This window comes from Hipposideros armiger, unplaced genomic scaffold, assembly GCF_001890085.2.
Source record: "Hipposideros armiger isolate ML-2016 unplaced genomic scaffold, ASM189008v1 scaffold_75, whole genome shotgun sequence".
NCBI classification, from domain to species: Eukaryota; Metazoa; Chordata; class Mammalia; order Chiroptera; family Hipposideridae; genus Hipposideros; species Hipposideros armiger.
Window position 1 is genome coordinate 2,700,412 of NW_017731425.1, and position 24,575 is coordinate 2,724,986.

General features: G+C 44.9%; 1 protein-coding gene across 2 annotated transcripts in view; it reads right to left on the reverse strand.

The window, feature by feature from the left end:
• The window catches only part of KREMEN1 (kringle containing transmembrane protein 1), an 86,405-nt gene extending 61,881 nt beyond the window's left edge, over window positions 1–24,524 (reverse strand). For both annotated transcript variants that reach the window (XM_019643225.1, XM_019643223.1), the window contains exons 1-2: window positions 24,396–24,524; window positions 3,276–3,438 (exon numbers count right to left, since the gene is read on the reverse strand). In XM_019643225.1, the coding sequence (XP_019498770.1) occupies window positions 3,276–3,438; window positions 24,396–24,492 (260 nt within the window). In that variant the 5' untranslated portion in view covers window positions 24,493–24,524. The remainder of the gene's footprint in view (window positions 1–3,275; window positions 3,439–24,395) is intronic.
• Between the last annotated feature and the right edge of the window lie 51 nt (window positions 24,525–24,575).

The window sequence follows — 24,575 nt, forward strand, 5'->3', positions numbered from 1 at the left end:
GCAGCCTTGTTGTTAAGACCGCATGCTCTATCCACTGAGCCATCTCGGTGGCAGCTCAGCTCATGGTGCCGAGTTCAGTCTTAGTTGCAGGTGGCATAGCCACCATCCCATGTGGGAGTCAACCCCGGCAGCCTAAAAGGTAGTTTTAAAACATGTTGGATGACACAATCCCATTATTTAAAAAGACGTATTTAGGGCAGGATACACACCAAGCCTTTGAAAGTATTTATCTCTGGATGATGGGACTATTGGTCATTTTAACTTTTCTTTTCTTTTCTGATTCTTTATTTTCTTATTTCCTCTATAATGAACATCAACTGTGTAATTTTTAAACAATAAAATAAAATTCACATAATATAGACTCCACTGATAAGCTTTCACCAGGATCAGGCTGGTCAACGTATGCCTGATAGAAATTTCTACCTCAAAATACTAAACTTCCTTGAGAATTCTGAAGAAAACTATGCCAAAGAGTTTCAGTCAAAACATACAATCCTGTAACCCTGGAACCAACTTCTGATATAGCAATAATGTTTTTAAAAGATTTATTTCACATTTCTAAATGAGTGGCTTGGAATAAATGCCCTTTAAGGTCTTTTCAACTCAAGAGATGCCATGACAATAATGGGCAACACCACTGAAACAGACCAAAAAAAATGGCAGGGGTTACTGGACACAGAGAAAAGCCTCGCCTCTCTTCACTGCTTTCCAAGCTCCCTTTATTTAGGCTCAGAACACTGGAAACCTGACACTCCGGTTAGGCCGGAAATGGGCATAAAAACCTAGCAGCCAGAGCTTTGGATCAACCCCTATCAGGCCTGAGAGGGATAAGCCTATTGTGTGGCCCAGAAGATAAGCCGTCCTAAAGCACAAAGGGTCCTTTTATTTTTTGTGCCCAAAGGCAGGTGCCAGTGCCAATTCTGCTCTTCCCAGTCTCTCGGCCTTCCCCTCTAATCCAGATATGTGGAGCCCAGAGACGTGTGTTCCCATCACTCGCCATCTCTCAGACATCTCAACTGTGATGGATCTGGAAACATCACACAAGACAAACATGGTGTCGGATGTCAGCTGAGAAATCAAAGTAGGAGAACTTGTACAAAGCCTTTCTTTAAACAGTATTTCGCTGTCATTTTCCTCCCTCTATTCAGTGTTCAGCTTTGATGTAGTATTTGGTAAAGACCTTAGAAAACAACTGTTTATTATCAATGTCAAAACCATTCTGAAAAGCATCAGAATAGCTTAATAGAGAACCAGCAAATTCATCTCTGACTTCACTGCAAGTGCTCAAAACAAAAGGCCCAGACTCTCTGATGTGATAACAATCGACAATTTCAGCTTCCCTTTTCTAAAGTATAAACTGGTAGTTCAGGTCTGGTACATTCCATCAAATCAAAGCAGGAGAGGGCTGCAGCTGGCGAGGGCGAAGGAGGAAGATGGCTCTCCCTGGCTGTCACTGCTCTCTTAATGGATATTTACTAGTGCATTTCTGGGAGCCTATGGGGAGAACTGTGTGTTAATCTACAGGAAAAGATTTTTTTCTTATAAATTTAACCTACTTGGAAATTGAAAATTTACCTTTAAGTCAGACCTAAAAACAGGAGCTCTTCTGAGATGATTTGCTTGATAGAAAGCAACAGAATAATAGAATAAAGCTGTAGCCCAGGACCAAAAGACACTTTCGAACAAGAACATAAGTAACTATGTAAACACAAAAAACAAACACCCCTAAACACCCTTCCCAACCCAACTATTCCTATGATTAGAAAAACTAGGGAAAGGAAATAAACCAGAAATGGAGTGGGGTTAAATTTTTAATTATGCAAAAAATAAATTTTAAAGAACATAGATAGCTTTGAAAATAAAATGTGAAAGACTTACTTAATGAGCACATGTAACTTTAGCAATAAAATATAAAAGATCGCAAAATGAGAAGTAGCACATATACACATTATTACCTCTGGGAAGTAGGGCTCAGTGAGAAGGATTTGGGGGGGTAAGGTAAAATGGGAGACTTTATTTAAACAATATATGTAGTTTTTGAGAATTTTTTTTTTAAAAGCTTTTAATACTTTTATAGTAACAAACTAAAAAAACAAAATACAACACAACCATGAGGGAAAGGCCAGTTGGGACAAATTAGGGCAGAGGTGAAGGAAAGAACTGACGGCACAGTGATAAAGGTAACATGGACTATAAGCCTAATGACTTCAAGACAACCACAAGGGCCCTCGAGTGTTAGCAAAGGTATGTAGGGAGGGCAGAAGGTAAACAGTGTGGGCTATGCAACGAAGGCATAAATATGTTGGCTCAGCTGGGTCAACAGTGCCATGGTTGAAATTCCAACATACTGGAGGAACTGGGGACACCATGGGTAGCTCAAAGTGAAACTCAGCGATTATTTTTCCCTGTCCCAATGGCTCAAGAGGCTCTCTGCCTCTATCCTAATAATAATTAAATTCAACACATTGCTGAGCCATGAGTCATGTTACCAGGATCTTGGGTATGAATAGCTAAAACAAAGCTATAATCAAAAGTGCTTAGAACTTTTGTTCTGGTCCTTTCGGAACAGTGATTCTTAAGTTGTTTTGGATCCTTGATAACTGAGAATCTGATCTAAGCCATGAATCATCTCCCCAGAAAAATCTCAAGGACACATTGGAAGCATCATGGATCTCAGGTTAAGAGCGTCTGCTAGAATCAGACAGGAGAAGAAGAGCCAAGAAACACCTTAGTCTACTGACAGGAAGGAAATGGCACACATCTGATGGTGACAGCTGCTCCCAGAGCAAGGTTGTCCTGGGCTGGCAGACAGTGGGATAATGCAGGGCAGCTCTTTATGCTCAAAAGCAAGGGGAGGTTTGGGCCACAGATGGTGCTGCTTGACCACTGCAGCTTAAGAAGACTGCTCTCTGTATATTGTCCACTGGTGGAAGGGTCAACAAAGAAAACCCTCCCCAAAAGACACATAAGGGATCAGACAGGAAAGCAGAGTGCTGAAAACTAGTATCAAAGCAACTCAAGTTGAAAAGAGTGGGATATTGTGTGTGTGTGTGTGTGTGTGTGTGTGTGTGTGTGTGTGTGAGAGAGAGAGAGAGAGAGAGAGAGAGAGAAAGAGAGAGAGAGAGATTTTAAAAATAGTAATAAGCAGAGGCCTTCCTAGTTGGCCAAAAGGAGACAAAGATGCTTTTCCTAGTTATGAGCAGGTTGGAAAAGATTAGGAGAGGAGACCAGAGGTTTTTGTTGTTTTTTTTAAGTATGGAGCGGCCCCATCTTACCTGCAATAGTTATGCTCACCCAGGCCCCCCTCCCCGTTGGGGTATTTCAGAGTGTTGTATGGATGCTGGAAAGTCTCGTTCCAGAACAGACATGGCTTCCCGCCTTGCAGTGCCGTCCAGTTCTGCGTTCCCCTATAATCTGCACCATTGGCTGTGAAACATTCTAGGAGAAAGAAAAGACAGAGCACACTAATTTTCTGGCAACATCTATAGTCTCCTCCCTCTCTGTTGTATTTGTTTTGTTTGGACCAAGCTGGACATGGAGAGTGTCTTGCTAGATCCTGGACACAGTGAAATTAACATCACTAGGGCTGAGTAAATCTGAAACAAGGTACCCTCTAAATACTAGGCTAACCTTGGCACTAGCTTGTCCACGGACACTAGAACATTTCCCTTAAAGTATACAGATCCCAACTAGGATATAAACAGGGAGCTGAAATGTATTGAAGCCCATGAAGTGAACCAGGAAACCCCCACATCCGGGAACAGTTGGTAAGAGCCATTCATGAGGAATTCTGGGTGTTCGGAGGGGGTCACTGCTCTCGCCAGTGTCTCTGTGTGGTAACTAGAACCAGGTCACCAGCTGTAACTGAGCTCTCCCCTACAGTCTGAAAGACTGCACTGACACTTGGATTTAATAAGACCATCGGATACAGCAATGCTTTGGAATCCCAATCACACAAGTCTGGGAATGACTCACATTCCCTGGTAATGAAGAACAGTCCTCCCCACGCTGTTTGAGAGAGAGGTGCAACAAAACAGGCAGTCAACAGCAGGGAGAAAGGGCTGAGTTGGCATTTTCTCTCACTTCTTTCTGAAATTCCTTCCCGGCCAGACACACTGAACATGGTCTCGGGTCCATTTTGTACAATGGCAAAATTCTTGCAGGTGCAACAATGTGCTTCTAAAAATCTGCTTCTCAGACTTTGGGGGGATGGGAACTGAGGCTGATAGGATTTCCCCCCACATATTGCATGCATTAAATTCACAGAGGTTCATGAGAAAGGCACAGTACAAAGAGCAATTTTAAAAAATTAGCTTAGTTGAAACTGACAGATAGAAGCACTTCAAACACTTCTTTAAGATGTATCACTAGGAACCTGACAACCTGGGAGAGTTACACTGACGTTCTTAGCTTGACTTCTTTCCTTCTCCTGGCATGCGCTGACCTACGACTTCCGGGACGCAGGGCTCCTGTTGCAGCGCATGTGCCTACACCAGCCTAAGCATGTGCACAACATGAGCACATCGATATTTGGGAAGACAGCTCTTTTAATACTTAAAAAAATCTATCCACAGGCCATCTCTCTTCCTGTACCCCATTTCCCCCCGCCCCCTGCTATCTGGGCCCTTTGTTTTGTCTGGAATAGCACGGTTTTATGGGCAGCCAAAAGAGTCTGGAATTCCAGGCTGCACAGAACACCCCAGCAATTTATCGTTTTTGGTGTGACATTCATATGTTATGATGTGCGACTCATCATGTATCACGACAACCAAACCCTCTACTGAGAATGTGCATAAATAAAAAATTTCAAAGGTAATTGAAGCAGGCAAGAAAGAGAGCCCTGGCTTGGTGTCCTGGACCTGCTGCTGACCAGCTGTGTGACCTTGAACGATTCGAATCACCATCGTCCACATCACTGCTAGTGCTTACAGAGTGTTTTACCGTGTGCCAAGGTCTGTTCTAAGTGCTTTACAAATATCACCTCACCACCAACCCAGTGGGGAGGTCCCTTAATGCTGCCATTTTACAGGCGAGGCAACTGGGGCACTCAGAAGTCCCTCGGCATTGCTTTCCCCATCCTCTCCCTCACTCCACTTCACACGCATCAGCAAGTCTGTTGACTTTCTTGAAATATATGCCTTGAAACCTCCCTCTCTTCTCCATCTTGGGTGCCACCATGTTAGTCCCCTTCACCATCAGAGGACAACACAGCCTTGTTCAGGTCTCACAGCTTCTACTTTTGTGCTTCTGCAATCCATTCTCCACACAGTGCTCAAAGCTCACAGAAGATGTGAGCACTGGGAACAAAACCCAAACCCTGCATCCTGGTCTGCAAAGCTTCCATGATGTGGCCCTGGGCCCCACTTCCAGCCACACCCCAGTTTTCCCCTAGTCACTTGCTGTGCTCCAGCCACACTGGTGTGCTTTTAATTCTGTAAACACATCACACTATTTCCTGCCCGCAATGTTCTTCCACTAATACTCGGCATGGCACACTAAACGTTACCTCCTCAGAAAACCCTGCCCTACCATTTCCACTTCTATTTTTTTCCTTTCATTTGTTAGCTTCATGGCACTTATTATCACTAGGATTATATATGATCTGCTAGAGAGAGAGAGAGAGAGAGAGAGAAAGAGGAAGAGTGAAACCCCCAACTTCAAAATACATCCAGAATCCAGCCACTTCTCACCACCTTTCTGCTACCAGCCTATCTTCTGCAGTAACCACCTAACTGGCTGCCTCTCTACAGTCCTTCCTCCACCGGGCAGCCAGATGGTTCTATTAAAAGATAAGTCAGGGGCCGGCTGAGTGGCGTATTGGTTAGGAGTTGGCTTGGGACGCCAGCTCTGAGCCGCCCCCCCACCTCCCACCCCGTTCGGGTCCCACATGAGGGCCAGTGACTCTGCGCCCTCTACAGCTAAGATGGTGAGTAACAGCTCGACCTGGAGCTGGGCGGCCATGAGTGGCCAGAAACGGCGTACGCTGCAACAGGGCTGCAGTGGGCTGCCATACAGCTACTGTGAGCGACTGGCAGCAGGTGTGAGCTGCCAAGAGCCGCCGTGAGCGGCCATCCAATGGCCGGCGACCAATCAGCCTCAGCCGGGAAGAGCGCAATGATCACAATACCAACATGGGCCAGTGAAGCAACGTCCTCCACAACTAGATTGAAGAATAAAAGGACAGCAACTTGTCTGTTCCCCTTCCCCAATTCCCCAGCGCTGTTCCCTCCCCCATTCCCCAATAAAATCTTTTTAAAAAACCCCAGATAAGTCAGAGCGTGTCATTTCTCTGCTCACAATCTTTCAGTGGCTTCCCCTCACCTTTAGAACAACAGCTGAAATCTCATCTATATAACCCTCAAAACCTCCCATGTCCTGGCCTTGCCCGCAGCCTCCTCCTCTGCATTTCCCACCCGCCCTCCCCCAGGCACTTGCCCTACTCCAGTCACATTAGAGGAGCTGCCTTACAGGAACTGTAAGGAGGGTGTATGCTACACCAGAGCCCGTTCCCAGCTCCAGAGCTAGAGAGGGACCTGGGAATCTGTATTTGTAAAAAGCCACCCAGGTGATTCTGCTAAGTAATCAGGTTTGGGAACCACTAAACTGGATGACTGTAAGAACATCAAGCCAATCTTTGACAATTACTAGAATTTTAATTGCTATGTGTTATTACATCTTTTTTCTCCCATGAAAAGTGGTTGAGGAGTGGCCCAGGAGACAGAAATGCAGGCCTTAGCAATAGACAGCAACCTGTAAAGTGGAGGGGTAAGTGTTCCCAGAGGCTGATGACTTGATTTGTAACACAAAAGAATGTGGCAGCCATCCACACAAGTGTCAGTCCTCATGAATGGAAATGAGATGGCATCTGAGAGAGGGAATGGGAAAGTGCAGGCTTTGTTTGCTTGTTTGTGTCTCCCAGGCCCAATCTTGTTCTCAGTTATGCTAGGGAAACTGAGGCAGTGTACCAGATTTTATGATTTTTTTTAGCTGAGCCATCCTGCTATGATTACTTTTTGAACAGACTTGTCCTGTGTATGTCAACTGTGGAAAAATGCAAGAAAAACAAACTTGAGTATTCTAAAGTTATGTGTGCATCTTGATTTCATCAGAATCCTAGGGTGTGGTACTAGGTAATGAGGACTCTGCCTCCCTTAGTTTCTACTGCTATGAAACTGACATAAGCTTTGGCCAGATAGGCAAGGAGTGGCTTAAACCAATAAAAAATAAAATATCACACGGCCAGCTGAATATTTATGCATTTAGTGAACGAGAATAGGCAACGGCAATAGGTCCAATGTCTAGGATATTATTCAATAAATCATTCAACAGATATTTACCCAATACTTACTATGCGCCTCACACTGTTCACAGCACTGGGTCTACAGTGGTGAACGCGGCATTCATGGAGCTTCCATGCTAACGGCAGACACGCTCATAATAAACCGATCCAAGTTAACATCAGATAGGTGAGAAGTGCTACAAGGAAAAATGGAGTAAGGGGATGGAGATTGAATGGTGGGGGTTCTCTTTTGGATATGATGGGTCAGGAAAAGCCTGGAGAGGAGGAGACGTTTGAGCAGAGATGTGGACGATGGCAGGAAGCAAACCATGTAAATGATGTGGGAAGAGCATTAGTAGCAGAGGGCATGGCAAATGCAAACAAAACCCCTGAGAGCAGCATGTATTTGGCTGGCTTGGGGAGCTGCTAGGCAGCTCCTCTTATGTGACTGGAGTAGGGCGAGTGCCTGGGGAAGGGCGGGTGGGAAACGCAGAGGAGGAGGCGGCGGGCAAGGCCAGGACATGGGAGGTTTTGAGGGTTATATAGATGAGATTTCAGCTTTTGTTCTAAAGGTGAGGGGAGGCCACTGAAAGGTTTTGAGCAGAGAAAGGACATGATCTGACATCTTTTAATAGCACCCTCTAGCAGCCGGGTGGAGGAAGAACTGTAGAGAGGCAGGAGGTTACGGCAGAAAATGGGCCAGAGGGCCGGCTGAGTGGCACGTTGGTTAAGAACTGGCTTGGGACGCCAGAGGCCCCAGTTCGGATTCCACATATGAGGGCCAGTGACACTGCCCTCCACAGCTAAGATGCTGAACAGCAGCTCGACCTGGAGTTGGGCAGCCATGAGTCGCCGGCGACGGCGTAGGCTGCAGCCCCTGTGGCAGTGGGTTGCCATGGGCTATCGTATGTAGCCAGCAGCCAGCGTGAGCGGCCAGCAGCCGCAGTGAGCAGCCGTCCAGAAGCCGGCAACTGATCTGCCTCTCCTGTGAAGAGCGCAATGATGGTGCCCACTTGGGCCAGTGAAGCAACGTCCTCCACAACTAGACTGAAGAACAAAAGGACAGCAACTTCTCTGTTCCCCTTCCCCCAATTCCCCAGCGCTGTTCCCATCCCTTAGCTCCCCAATAAAAATCTTTAAAAAAAAAAAAAAAGAAAATGGGCTGGAAAGAAGGGTGGCCTGGACCAGGCTGGTAGCGGAAGGATGGTGAGAAGTGGCCAGTTTCTGGATATATTTTGAAGCTGGGGGTTTGGAGACAGGGTCTGAGAGAAAGAGGAGTCAGGTGCAGCACTAGGGATTTGGGCCTGAGCAACCGAGTGAGCGGTGACATCATTAACTACAATGGGGAGGACCTACGAGGGGCCGAGTATCTTGGGGTGGAATCAAGGGTTTGGTTTTAGATTGGTTAAGTTTGAGACACATTTGAGAAAACTGAATGGAGAGATAGAGTAAGCAAATTGTTACATAAGCCTGGAGTTGAGGAAGAGGCCAAGGCTAGAGCGAGAAACGTGGTGGTAACAGCACTTAGGTGTAGAGAGGACAGGATTACTGCGTGTGGAGAGGGACGGCATCTGGGGCTGAGCCCTGGGGCCCTCCAACATTTCAGGCTTGGAAAGAGGAGGGCCTGGCAATGATGACTGAGAAAGTGCAGCCTGGGAGGTAAGAGAAAAAACTAAGGAAGTGTGTGGGTCTTGGAAGTTAAGGGAGAAGGTGTTTCGAGAAGGAAGGAATAATAAACCGTGAAAACTGAGAAACCTTTATTTCCTCCCTGTCTTCTCTGGCTAGATCCCAATTACTTCACAGACTTCATCTCTGTTTGACCCAACCTGTCCATCGAAAAACTCCAAATCTTTTGTTCTGGAAATTGAATGAAAATAGCCCTTCAGTTAAATATAAGCCTGGCAGAAACTTAGTAATACAGCAGAAAACTTCCTCTGTAAAATCTTCCAAGACTGGCATCAAAGCACTCAGAGAATTAATTCTCTTTCCAAGTTGGCAATTCTTTATCTTTTTCCCCTATCACCAAAGTCCTCCAAAGTATGGCAGATGGCATTTATTTTAAAAACTGGAGATGCTAACTTTAGTAAAATTTTTAGGGTATACAAACCCTCCGTTGAGAATCTTGAGTAATGGTTTTGTGCAAACTGCCTGTTTTCTGTAGGACCTGCTACTGTATGAAGGTCTGGAGGACATTCTCCTGGTAATAAGATCTGAGGGCAAAGGCTACATTAGGGTGAAAAAGCTCAATAATCCTCATGGCTAATAAAAGCTAGCTGATGGGCCGGCCGAGTGGCGTGATGGTTAAGAGCTGGCTTGGGACGCCAGAGGGCTCCGGTTCAGATCCCACATATGAGGGCCAGTGACACTGCCCTCCACAGCTAAGATGCTGAACAACAGCTCAACCTGGAGCTGGGCTGCCATGAGTCGCCGGCGACGGCGTAGGCTGCAGTCCCTGTGGCAGTGGGTTGCCATGGGCTACCGTGTGTAGCCAGCAGCCAGCATGAGCGGCCAGCAGCCGCAGTGAGCGGCCGTCCAGAAGCCGGCGACTGATCTGCCTCGCCCGGGAAGAGCGCAATGATGGTGCCAACTTGGGCCAGTGAAGCGGCGTCCTCCACAACTAGACTGAAGAACAAAACGACAGCAACTTGTCTGTCCCCCTTCCCCCAATTTCCCAGCACTGTTCCCTTCCCCCCAATACCCCAATAAAAATCTTGAAAAAAAAAAAAGCTAGCTGAAGTTTTTCCTCATGAAACTATTATTGCTCATCATGCTTGGAATTGAAAACACCGATTGACTTGATGACATACATATTCTACAGTATTTATACCTCAAATACCGTAGGATCTCACATACTCACATGCTGTATGTAAAATTATTTAAAGGTTTCAATTAATTTAGAGGCATGGCCTGCAGAAAACCCAGAAATATTTCTAAGTATATTTACCACATTACAATTTGCAAAGTCATCCTACCTAATGACTTAACAGGCAATCATGTTAACAGTTTATATATTGCACATACTGGAATAGAGGGTTGCAGCTTGTACCTTGTAAAGAGACAATGGCTATAGAGCCGTGAAAGAGGCTTGGCCTCATGCTAATATGGCTGTCTGACTGCAGAGGTTAGCATCACCTCTCTGACAGGATGGGAAAAGCGCTCAGGGTCAGGGAAGAATACTGATGAGTGAGAGCTCTACTCTGACCTGACTCTGACTTGGCCGCTCTCGGCCGCCCTTGTGCACAACACATCCTTTTTGCAACTCAAGTTTCTGTATCTCTGGAATGAATGGGGTTGACTAGATCGGGAGTCCCAATGATTTTAGGTATGTGCACAGACCTCTTGGAGAATCGGTTGAAAGGGACCTGCTCCCCAAACAAAGATGATATACACATTTTACAATTTCAGAAGTGTTCATGGAGCCCCGGAAGCCTTTCTATGCAGCCCAAGATCCATTAACTCTAAGTTAAAGACCCCCTGAATGAGTGATATCTACAGAATACACATACACATGGAACTTTATAGGATTGAGTGTTTATTTCAAGGGTTATGAATTAGTTTAAATCAAATACTTTTCTGTAAGGAAAACTTCTAGCAACAATGTGGTAAACTACAAAAGTCATGTTAGGGGCCGGAGTCAAACCTCAGCTTTGCAGGCACAGCTAACCTCTGTGAGCCTCAGTTTCTTCACTTATAAAATTGGGATTAGATTAACCACAGCTCAGGATGACTGAAGAACTGGAGGGTGTTCAAGTAAATGCCTACCTAGCACATAGCAGGTACCCATTAAATTATTATTATTATGTTAATTATAAAGTTGAAAATAAACTTCATTATAAATTTGAAAGTATTATAACCATCATGATTATGTAGCTTATTCTGGTCCATAAAAATAAATAGCTATAAAAGGTAATATAGGGCTGGCCGAGTGGCGCGTTGGTTAAGAGCTGGCTTGGGACGCCAGAGGGCCCTGGTTCGCATCCCACATATGAGGGCCAGTGACACTGCCCTCTAGAACTAAGATGCTGAACAACAACTCGACCTGGAGATGGGCTGCCATGAGTCACCGGCGACAGCATAGGCTGCAGCTCCTGCTGCAGTGGGTTGCCATGGGCTACCGTGTGTAGCCAGCAGCCGCCGTGAGCGGCCGTCCAGAAGCTGGCGACTGATCTGCCTCGCCTGGGGAAGAGCGCAATGATGGTGCCAACTTGGGTCAGTGAAGCAACGTCCTCCACAACTAGACTGAAGAACAAGAACCCAGCAAATTGTCTGTTCCCCTTCCCCCAACTCCCCAGCGCTGCTCCCATCCCCCAATTCCCCAATAAAAATATTTTTTTTTAAAGTAATATAAAATATTATATATGAGTTGATGGCATCTCATCCTGCTACAATTCTGCTTAAAGTTATCAGGCTACCATCAAGACAGAAAAAAATATACATGGTTTAAACCCTACCTTGAATCTTAGATTCAATAAGAGGTAAGAAAAAAAGGTATATAATGAAGCAAATAAGATTTTTCTTCATCAAAATTTCTACTGTAAATGTGATGAAACACATCTCTGTTTATACATGTTACTGAAATCACATAATATTTGTACTTATTATAAGTGAGGAAAATGCCAAGTTAATCGAGTCCCAGACAATTTAATTCTGCCAGAATGTGCATGTACTGCATTTTTAAAGTTCATGTTTAAACCTGTAATGAGCTGTTCTTTTAAAAATCATTAAATCTTGACATAGATAAGATAATGGGTAGGAAAATAACAGCTAATGTAAAAGACATTCTATTCCTTGATAAGATTTATTAAAGTTGAGAGTATGTTCTCAATAAAGCTCCATAACTAGGTCATTCCTAATTACACTATTTGTCCAAAACAATATTATTGAGAAATAGAACATTTTTCTCATATTCGGTCTAGAATATTCCTAGTTTCCTGGTAGAATTACTAATTGGATCTCTATATGTCCTGCTTGTGAGAGTCACTGTTTTTAATCCATCAAAGTTAAGTCTCTGTTCTATCTCAGACCACTCAGAATCTCTATGGATCCTATATTGGACAAATCTGGCTTGTTTTAGCCTAGTTTAGAATGGATATAACTCAATAAATGTTCAATTTAATTATGGTATCTTAAAATAAGATAGCAGAAAACATTTTCCAATGGGAAGGTCATTTGTTCTTGTTTTTTTTTTTAAGATTTTTATTGGGGAACTGGGGGATGGGGACAGCGCTGGGGAATTGGGGAAGGGGAACAGACAAGTTGCTGTCCTTTTGTTCTTCAGTCCAGTTGTGGAGGACGTTGCTTCACTGGCCCAAGTTGGCACCATCATTGCGCTCTTCCCGGGCGAGGCAGATCAGTCTCCGGCTTCTGGACGGCTGCTCACAGTGGCTGCTGGCCACTCATGCTGGCTATTGGCTACACACGGTAGCCCATGGCAACCCACTGCCACAGGGGCTGCAGCCTACGCTGTTGTCGACAACTCATGGCAGCCCAGCTCCAGGTTGAGCTGTTGTTCAGCATCTCAGCTGTAGAGGGCAGTGTCACTGGCCCTCATATGTGGGATCCGAACAGGGGCCCTCTGGCGTCTCAAGCCAGTTCTTAACCAACGCGCCACTCGGCAGGCCCAGGTCTTTTGTTCTTTGAAAGATGTCTCTAAAATTTGGTAGGTAGGTAGGTAGGTAGGTGGGTAGGTGTTACAGAAGCACAAGGCTTAGGTGGGCAAAGCTCCTTTTACTGTTTGGAGGACAACATGACAGTGGTGTCAAATGTTTGCACAACACATGTGCCGCTCTGTTGGATTTCCGGGACAGGTTTGTGTCCAGCGGGAACTTGTGGGTACATCTTCAAAGCCTATACTCCTGAACAAAATCGCCTTTTGCCCTCAAACATTCAAAAGCACTACAGAAGTGCTTATTTTAGTTATGTGGAAGCCTGTAGTCAAGAGGCACTTGACCCTGGGAAGGCAGTGGTACCCAACCTTTCCCACCCCTACACAGCTGGGGCTATGGTAAGATACTGAGGCTATGTCTTTAATAATGGCTCCCCAAGAGCAGTGATGCCCTCGTCAGGTCTAGACAGCAGGAAGGATAGTTTCGAGGGGGAGAGGGAATCACAAGAATAGGGAAAATGACACCAGCTAAGTAGCTGACACTGTGTGGTTTGAACAAATCGCCCAGACACTTTGGGACTCAGGTGCTTCACCTGTGAAACGCGGAGCTTTGAGCCAGATGGTCTCAATCTCTCTTCACGCTAAACTCTAATTTCAAGATTCTAACAAAATAGAACTGAGGTTCAAAAGTCTGGGATGATGTAACTGGAAAGGACTGATGGCTCAAAATCTCTTCCAGGCTTAAAATTTTCAAATTCTACATGTTTCTCTAATGGAAGTGAGAATTCTATGGTAAAAAAATAACTCACCTCCCATGTGGGCCCTCCCTCTGAAGAAGCACTTAAGCACTGTTTTTGCTTTAAAGAAACTACATTTTCAACAAATAAATTGCAAGGAAAAAAGAAAAAGAGGGCAAAACCTACAGGTTAACAGAGAAACTCAAGAGACACACCTCCTGGGGCCGGCCGAGTGGCTCAGTTGGTAAGAGCGCGAGCTCTGAACAACAGGGCTGCTGGTTCGATTCCCACATGTGCCAATAAGCTGCGCCCTCTACAGCTAAGATGGTGAACAACAGCTTGACCTGGAGTGGGGCTGCCTTGAGTTGCTGGTGATGGCGTAGGCTGCAGCCTCTGCTGCAGTGGGCTGCTGTGAGCTACTGTGAGCGGCCAGCAGTGGACGTGAGCTTCCCTGCACCACTGTGAGCCGCCGGGAGCAGTTGTCCAGTGGCCAGCGACCAATCTGCCTCAGCCAGGAAGAGCGCAATGATCATAATACCAACATGGGCCAGTGAAGCAACATCCTCCACAACTAGACTGAAGAACAAAAGGACAACAACTTGGCTGTTCCCCTTCCCCAATTCCCCAACACTGTTCCCCTTCTCCAATTCCCCAATAAAATTTTTAAAAAAAGAGACATACCACCTAAACGCACCTTGCTTAGATCCTGATTTGAACAGTAAAACATACTGATTGAGACAACCAGGGAAGTCTGAACATTGATTACTGACTGGATATTAGATGATATTAAGGCATTGTTAACTTTTCTAGATGTAATAATGGTCGTAGTACTGCAACTATGTTTTGGAAAAGAGTTTTTATCATTTAGGGATACATACTGAAATGTTTACAGATGAGATGAGATGATACCTGAGATTTGTTACAAAACTATCTAGGTGGGGGAATGAATTACCACAAAAATAATCACTGTAATCTTTAAGTTACCAGTAGTTTTTTCCATTAAAATGTCTTTTAGATCCTCCTTTTCATTCAATAAAATAGCATCCTTAAAAACTGTAACGGAGGGCCGGCCGAGTGGCTCAGTTCGTTAAGAGCTCGCTCAAGAGTTTGAGCTCTGAGCAACAGCGGTTCGATGCCCGACCCGAGCTGAGCAGCAGCTGAGCTGCCAACAGGTGGCAGGATGGCTCAGCTAAAAAACCAAAAAAAAACCAACAAAAAAACTGTAATGGAAAAAAAGGCCACACCTCTCAAAGTTATTTTAACTAAAGAATTTATACATTGAAAGGGAACTTTAGGACTATTTGAATCTCTAGTTTATTCATCTCTATTAACAGATGAAATATTTAATTACTTAAAAGACTAGTCCAAGAAAAACTGAACCAACGGTAAACATAAAACAGAGATTTAAAATCAGGAGACTCATGAAAACACTTCAGAGAGTGGCCCTTACTATTTGTTATATAAAATTTTGAATAACACATAATTATCGAGGCAGAGAAGGCCCAGAATGCAGTGCTACTTGGGTACCACTCTTTTCCCATCTGGCTCTCATCTCGAATACGCTCCATTCCAACCCAGGCAGGACCCAATAGGAAACACTGTCACTGTGAAGTACATGTGTTTTTGCCAGGAATAGTCACAATGAATATGCAGTAGTGCTTGTGGAATTTATATTTACTATTTAAGATATTATAAACACACACAATCATCAAATCGAAGAGCCAAAAGATAGTTTTGAGAATCTAACTCTCTAACATACAGAGAGATTAGGTCAAGCCTCAGTTAAAGAATGTATGTGGCAGAATTTAATTTCATTAATTAACCATGGATTTTACTGACAATACCGCCAGAACATTTTCTGCCACACTTTGGTGATGGTGCCTCTCTTGATATAATAATATTTGAGTACAAATAGATCTACTTTAATCTTGAAAAAGAATTCACACGAGAAGTAGTTTTCACATAAAGAAATCAGGAAGCATGGATGTTTTACAGCTCAAAGCCCAGTTCTCGGATGGACAATAACTAAGTGCATTATAAGTCAACTCTAAAGGAAACAAAAGACTAGACAAAAGATGGAGCACTATTTGAAAGCTCAAGGTCTAGAATAGTTAGCACTATACTACTATAGAAGCCAGGGGCTCTGAAACAAGTCCCACAGCACCTGCTGCCACAGCTCCTGTAAGACATGATCACCTTGAACTGTGATTGCTTAAGAAGCACCTGGCCTTGCTTTCACTAGCCCATGAGTTTCTTGAGCATCTAAGTTTCCTGAGCATCTATCTCACTCATCTTCGTATCCTCAATTACAGACCACACAGAATGTTCCAGGCAAATGTTAGTTTAATGAGGGAAGCAGGTGTATGGGAGCTGGAGGGGGGTGAACCCATTATAGGCATATTCAGGATGCCCTGCTTTTCCATACCAATTTAGGCCTCTGGGCTATCATTCATGACTTACCTAGCAAAGACCTAATGAGAAGTTCTAGGGAAGTTTATGTAAATCAAGCATTTGAAAATCAAATACTTGCTATTTAAACTAGAGGAATCTGCTATTTAGAGAAAGCCTATGGTGAAGCCACGTATAACAGGGAACAATCAACTCCCTTTGTAATGAATATGCATTTTTCTATATTCTAAGTTTGTATTCAGAAGGAGACACCTGGCTCAAATCGACTCACCATCTCTTGAGCAACCATATTTCACACTGTCTGAAGCTCTCAATCATTCTACAAGGAAATAAAATAAACCGATATAATCTAGCTTCTGGACAAGTCTCATCAGTATTGCCTGTGCCCTATTTTTAATTTCAGATGGCAAGAAATTTCCCCCATAATGGAGATCTGGAGGGCAGCCGATGGTCCATGGAAGCCAGGCTCTGGGCTACTCGGCTTCCCTTGGTTGATATGAGATGGCCAAATAATACAAGAGTTCTTGAGTGGGGAGCTGACCGCCAGGTAGACAGCGTATCTCTAGAGCACATCTTTAAAGCAAAACCTGAAGCAGCAACTTTGTAGACGTCTATGAATTGGCAAAGGGATGAGTCCTGGTCAGAGATGGTGGGCATACAGCAGGTATTTGATAAACACTTGTTAGTTGGTCCCAAGATAAAAATATGACTCAAGTGACAAGTTACAGAAGTTCTGGCCAGAGAGGCAGTTTGGGGCAGAAGGAAAGACTCATTGTTGCACTGACTTATAAACAGAAACAAGCAGTGCTTTAGCCACCCAGAGCAATAAGGGAAGACGATGTTTGATTTGACAGTCAAACGTTTAAAGTTTTATGTAATGTTTCATGAATCTAGAGTAGGGTTGCCAGATTTAGCAAATGAAAAGAAAGGATGCTCAGTTAAATCTGAATTTCAGATAAACAACAAATCATTTTTTTTAAGATAAGTATTCCCAAATATTGCATGAGACAGACTTATACAAAAAAACGATTCATTATTTATCTGCAATTCAAATTTAACTGAATGTCCTGTATTTAATCTGGCAATCCTATTTTAGAGAGAGTGGAAACATACAGTGAATCACAGACCTCCTTACTTCATTAAGATTCCTGAAACACTGTTCACAGAAATGCTTAAGGAGCTTAACATGGACAATGAAGAATCTACTTTCTGAAGAGTGGAAAAAAGATGTTGATCGGAGTTGCCTACTCCTAGGCCACAGAGAAAAGCACAAAAGAATAACACCATTAGGACAGGGCTTCTCAGCCTCATCTTTACTGACATTTTTGCGCTGGATAATTCTTTGTTGGGGGGCTGTTTTGTGCATTCTAGGATGTCTAGCAACATCCCTGGCCTCTACCCACTTAGATGCCAGTAGCACACCCCCATCTTATCGAGTTGTGACAAAAAAATGTCTCCAGATATTGCCAAATGTACACCCTGGGGGGCAAAATCTTCTCCAATTGAAACCACTGAATTAGAAGAAATGGTCAAATAAACAGAAAATGTCATATCCATGGACCAGTGGTCATATAACAGAAGATTCTTCTCAAGGGAGAAATTTTAAGCTGGCCCCAGGCTTCTTCAAGCCACTAACAAGGATGAGAAAACCTAGTCATTTCAGCTAAGACAATCAGAAACCCTTCATCTGCCAGGAGCACTAGAGAAGAATCTTTGGTAAGCCAAGCCAAGGAAGCTCTGCATGGCAGTGCACACATCACAGCAAGCAGGGTGTCGCATCCAGCCTTTGAAGACGTTCCTTTTAAGTTAACCTCCCTTCCAACTAAACTTCTTCCAAATCTCTTCCTGCCATTTGGAAGTTGAGTGATTCTCAGCTGAAAAGGCCTGTATATATACGAGGTGCAGATGGCAGCAGTTACAGCCCTCACCAGATGCTGCAGTCTCTAATTTGATTGAAAGGATATAATTAGACAACAGAAACACTTTAATGAAAGAGCAAAACATGGAAGGAGGGAAGGATTGAAGGCCCTTAACTGATGCCAAAACACCCACCAGTAATAGAGGCTTTGAGTCTGGGGAAAGGGAAGGGGAAAGCCCCTTAAAAGGACAGTCCCCATCCTGTTTATTTCCCCATAGAAATAGGAATAGGGATTTTATTATTGTAGATTTCCACTGTATTTTATGTGGGAACAATCTGATTAAAACCAGAAGGGTCTTCGGAAGAACATCAAAGAAAAACAAATATGGCTTCTGTGGTCATTATTAAAAATATTTTTACCAGCCCAATAATTTTCTTTGAAGATGAATTTTTATAGATTGAACAGCAGCAAGTAATTTACATACTGTGATGGCATTGGTTAACAGGCCCTACTAGTCTAGAAGAGAACTACTTAGTCGCCATGTTTTCATCTAACTTTAGGATCCCAAGGAACATGGAGAACCACTTAAATGTCTGTGTGGAAGGTATAAAGAAACCATGGAGGGCCGGCCGAGTGGCGCGATGGTTAAGAACTGGCTTGGGACACCAGAGAGCCCTGGTTCGGATCCCACATATGAGGGCCAGTGACACTGCCCTCTACAGCTAAGATGCTGAACAACAGCTCAACCTGGAGCTCTGCTGCCATGAGTCGCTGGCGACGGCATAGCCTGCAGCCCCTGCGGCAGTGGGTTGCCATGGGCTACCGTGTGTAGTCAGCAGCCAGCATGAGCGGCCAGCAGCCGCAGTGAGCGGGCGTCCAGAAGCCGACGACTGATCTGCCTCGCCCGGGAAGAACGCAATGATGGTGCCCACTTGGGCCAGTGAAGCAACGTCCTCCACAACTAGACTGAAGAACAAAAGGACAGCAACTTGTCTGTTCCCCTTCCCCAATTCCCCAATAAAGTCTTTTAAAAAAAAGAAACCATGGAGAGTGAATCCTATATGCTGATGCTGCAACCATTTTGAATCATCTTTGAAAGTTGCCTATGTTGTTTTTACCATTTGCTAGCTTTCAGACTTTGAGTGTGAGTATACTGTTCTGGGTCTAACCAAGAATCTAACCAAACTGAAAGGAATCCAGCCCTCAAAATCTGAAGTAGCTAATGTGGTGTGACACTTGGGTTTGGAAGCGGCTGCAACCTCTTCAACCCACTAGAAGCAAGTCCCCACCCTTGTGGTAAATTGAACAATGAAAGTTTAATGCTTTGGCTACTTGCCAGGGATTAAATCAGTGGCAAGAGAAACTAGAAGCTGGGCCCAGCAGAGGGGCAGCCCCAAGAGGGTCCTGTTATAACTGGGAGGGAGAGAGGCAGCCTTGCATGTGAGGGTAGCCTAAAATATTTTGTCTGCCAGGTGCTTCCTAGCACCCAGCTTCATTCCACTTCCAACTGGTACAAGTTCAGGCTAGGGAGATGTTTACCCAGAAAGAAGATTAAAAAGAGGGTGAGAGAGGGAGACTTCCTTAGAGGAGGAGAATGGAAGTTTCTGTAGAGGGGCTATTTTTGAGTAGTATGAATACCCTTCTGATATTTGTACAATGGCCTCTGTCCTTTCCCTGTTCAGTCTGAATCCAGTATAAAGGCTCAGAGGTGAGGTCTGGGGAAGCACTGCCATCTTGACAGGAAGACACTGAAGACAACAGAGAGAGGGAAAAACATAAGAGTGACCTTGGGCTGCTTCCTCAGATTAATACTTCTGGGTTCCAGCTGGCTTCTCAAGGTCTAACTGAATACGGAAGGGATGTAGTCATCGTTCTCACCCATTCAGGGACAGCACAGTGAGTCAGCCAGGAACTAACCTGACAAGTGGCATCAGGGGGCTTGAGGGGATCTCACCTCAAAACCTGCATAGGTATTATAGTTTTCTAAGGGACACATTCACTTACTTCTCTATTATCCTTATTCAGGAGGCAAAAACTCAGATAAAAGCTACAGATACAAACTTCTGGCCTCTCTCAAGTGTTTTGCATTAACCGTTACACAGCATAAACACAATCAAGTTGGTATGTTTGAATGTTTCATTTTGTCTTTTCAAAAATGTTTTAATTAAAACAAAATAATCACCCATGCTAAGTTCACTGTTATTTTTTAAAGGCCACTTTTAAAATGATGGTAGAACCAGGGAAAAAAATGTTTAGGAAAATGACAGAACTTTGTTTTCTTTTTTTTTTTTTCTGGCTGTTTTTCTAAATCTCAGGGCTGGTGCCACCTGCTGCCTGGGCTTTCCTCTGAGAAACAGATCTCTCAACCATTTGTTCCAAGCAACATGAACAAACCATGGGCCAATTCCAAGGCAGGCACTACTTTCTTTATGTAGTGCACACTGAACCACACTGAATTTATTTTTAAAACATTTTTTTAAAGTCTTATTAAAGATCCAAATGTATGTGCACAAACTTCCCCCCATATGTATCTTTTTTAAAAAACTGGGGTAAAATATACATAACATAAAATTTACCACTTTAAACATTTCTCCCATAGGTCTCTTAAAGTTAGTTAATAGTAAAAGGTTCATTCATTCACCAAAATCAAGCCTTTTTGTCATCTTTCCAGACCAGTGAATGTTGGAAAAAAATCAATACATATGGACCTAGAACAGGACTTGGCAAAGTAAGTCTGTGGGCCAAATCTGGTCCACTGCCTGTTTTTGTATGGCCTATGAGCTAAGAATGGTTTTTAAATTTTTAAATGGTTGAAAACAATCAAAAGAACAATATTGTGAGACATATAAAAATTACATGAAATTCAAATTTCAGTGTCCATAAAGTTTTATTAGAACACAGCCACTCCACTTACATTCTGTCTATGGCTGCTTTTGCCCTACAAAGTCAGAGCTGAGTAATTGCAACGAAGAGACAATACGTGGCCGGCAAAGTTCAAATTATTTAGGCTGGCCCTTTGCAAAAAATAATTGCCAACAGCTGACCTAAAGCCTCAGCTGGCATTATAGGCTCAAAAATTCTAAACTAAAGTTAATATATTGCCCATCATCAAAAATCCCTAATTTGTATTATGAAGCTATTTAAAGCAATATATTTCATCTTCATTATGTATTGCTGTTGATTCAACTATGCTAAATCATGAGTATATCAACAATATCATAAGCACACCAACTTGCTGTTTATTACTAATAAGCCTAAATGGAACTTCTTTTTGCATTAAGAGGTCTCATTATAAAAGGTTTCATTGCATATCTCAAACATTTAAATAGCTTTGTCTAGGGGCCTACCAAATTTTCACAAAAAAGACCAGGGTTCTTTGATACCAGGTCAGGTTTGACAGTTTTGTGTTTCTTAAAATATTCAAAGCATAAAAGTAACTGGTATGCATGTCAGTCCACTTCATTCTTCTCAGCCCCTACATTGCATACAGGTAATTCTATTAACATTAATGAAGTCCCCAAGAAGGACAGGGCTCTGTACAATATGAAGCTCTGTTAACTTAACTCATAGGTTTTATGGCAAGATATACTACTGGCTAATGGGATGAATTCTAGATGAGGAGTTAGAGGAGAGTGAGCATCAACTATAAAAGGCTGTTTATAGCAAATGTGACCTGAGTTGAGAAGCTCTGCTGATGCACACCTGATAACCAAATGTAGTAAAATACCCAAGCAGGTAGTTTGCCTTTGGCAGAAAACTCAAATAGGTGAAGTCTGGCCCAGCCTCCTCTGCTCTTCCTACCTCTTCGCTCTCCTCTGTAAGGTCAGTCAATTCCAGATGGGAGCCCACATCGAAGAGCCCATCAGCCCCATGGCCCTGGCAGCCTTCCTCCTTGAAAAGGGAATCTAGATTCCATCATTACCCTCTATCTTCCTCCTTATCAGTTGTGAAGGAAGGGAGAGAATCTCAAAGGAAGAGTTGAGAGGAGAAGGGAGATCATTTCGGGTTGGCTACACACTGTAATTAGAAGTAGCATTGATGGGGAATGAGCTAACTGTTTTTATAATGTCAGCATTCAAAAATGCAAACCACCAGCAATTTAAATATCACAAAATTGTACAGAATATAAGTATTGAAATAATTTTTTCCACCCACAAAATTCTAGAGAAAATTATAGTATCAAAAATATAAAATGGCGGCTTTGGCATATCCTCAGAATAAAACGTGTTTTTTTTGTTTTGTTTTTTTATTGGAAAGGATTTTTAAAAACTAGTGGCTAGGCTTTAGACAGGATGTGATGCTCAAGACCATGTGGTATCTCCTTAAAACTGCTGGAACTAAAAAGGAAAAGTCACCAAAGTACTAATGTACCAGAATAGTAGAAAAAAGTGCTGGTGAGGCTCAATGAATCGGGAACTTGAGCCACGTATCATAAATCATTTCACAATGGTTGTTTGTCCCTATCTCAGACTCTCAAATAAAAGCACACCGAGGTTTGAGGTTCAAACTATATGTAAGAGCTGCTGCATTTGACTATTCCTAGCAAAGCAAAGGTGCCTGAGGAAAGGATGTCACCTTCTAACAAGTGTAAGCACCAAGTTGGCTCACTTAACACTTTTCAGAGCTATTTCTCTGCCCTTTCCAGAAGGGGAACCAGTTTATTGCCACCAGTACCTCTCTTTCTCCATAGAGGACATTAAAGCCTGACCACACAGATGGCAAAGCGGTGCGCAGGGGTTACTAGGTTACAGTTATGTTGACATATCCTGGCTCTCAGAAATTCCCTCCTTCATTCCTCACAAACGGCAAACAGAAGTGATCAAACTTCTACAGAAATTTTTGTAGAAGTCCTCTAGAAGGCTGCGGATCCCTCAGAAACCACTTCCTGAGCCTAAGGTTTACAGCACTTGAAGACACCCCCCCCCCTCTTTCTACTGATCTAAAGCCAAGCTTTGCCTTTTACAAAGAATAATCAGACTGGAAGCTCAGAGCATTCCCAAGGCAAATGAGGTGTCCAGCACTTGGTGAACTGTGAAGCACTATAAAAAGTATTATTAAAATATGTTTATTGACTGCCTTCTATATGTGGGTGTGTTACCTGCAGTATATCATTTAATCTTCACAACCCCCTGCAAGGGAGTTATTTTCCCTCCTTTACAGATGAGGAAAGTGAGGCTCAGAAAGCTGAAGGCATGGCCCAAAGTCACACTGAGTGACAACACCAAGTCCTATCTTTTTCAACTGATCCAAGCTGATAAGTAAACAAAGCAACGCTGAGTTTTCCTGCAGCAGCAAAATCCTGTCTTTTCCAACATCATATTGTAGTTTGCAACTTTGGGTGGAGAACCCAGAGGCCGGTCTTCCTACCTGGGTAAACCAGAAATGAACTCTTCCCGTCTTTTTCACGGATGCCCAATTCTCAACACCCAAACAACCTGCAGAGTAATGTAACTGGGCCAGACAACGCCCTCTTGCCTGCTCTTCAACTTGGAGAGTTCTGCTCCAAGGAAGGGTGTGTATGGAAGCTAAGCAAAGTACCAGCTTCCATCCCGGTTCAGGGCCTCACCTCGGGAAGACCTGGCCTTGGCCTGGTCCTGGGGAGCAGGGGACCCTGTTCCAAGTGTGGGGCTACCAGCGAAACGGAGCTCTGCATTGCACCCTCAGGACAAGCACCCTAAGCTCTGTAGTGGAGAAGTTCCCTATCACCCCTTCTTTTCTTCCTCCCTCCAAGCCGGGGTGGCACCCGAATCAGCGGGAAGTTCAAAGCGGCCCCGGGGGGTAGGGAGGGGCGTCCCGGCTCGGGTACTGCGGCGGGTCGTCTCAGGGCTCGGACCAGACTCTTGCAGAGCGAGGAAGTCAACTCCACTCCTCGCGAGGAAGAAACTACAGTGTCGGGCTAGCGAACGCATCCGCGACCGGGCAGAGGGGCTGGGCACCCGCTCCTGAGCGGGGAGGCGCTGGGGTCCACCGGTGTAGGTGGCAGGGGCGCAGGGGCATAGTCATGAGGCATGCAGAGGGGATCCTGGCCCGGGAGGGGGGTGTCGCTGAGGGGCTTGGGGAGGGGGTGCAGCGTCTTGAGGAGGGGTAGGGGAGCGTCCCGGCCGGAGGTGCATCGCTGAGAGACCGAGGGACCGGATCCCAGGAGGTACCGGGGCCGAGGGGGCGTCCCGGCCCTGGGGAGGCGCTGAAGAGCTTGGCGAAGGAGTCCCGGCCTAGGGGGCGTCGCTGAGGACTCCCAGGTCCTCCCAGGGCATCCACCGGGCTCTGGGGCGTCGCTGAGGAGCCTGGGGCGAGTCCCGGGTCCTGAGGTGGGATACCGCCCCCGCCTGAGGGGAGTCGCTGAGGGGCTGGGGAAAGCGTGCTGAGGCAGGGGGCCGGCCCGAGCGGGCGTCGCCGAGGGGCTTGGAGAAGGAGTCCCGGAGGGTAGTGGCGAAGGGATCGGGCCCCCAAGTCGGGCCCCTCGGGCTGATTCCGCGTAGGGCCGGCGTCGGGGGTCGCTCACTCACCGGGTCCGGGGCCGAGACCAGGGCTGGGCGCGGGCCGGGCCGCCAGCGTGAGCGCGGCGACGGAGAGCAGGGCGAGGCGGGCGGCGGGCGGCGCCATGGGCCGTCAGTGCGGGGCCCCGGGGCGCGGCCCGGGGGAGAGGGGGCAGCGCGGGGAGCCGGGGGCGGCCATGGGAGCGGGAC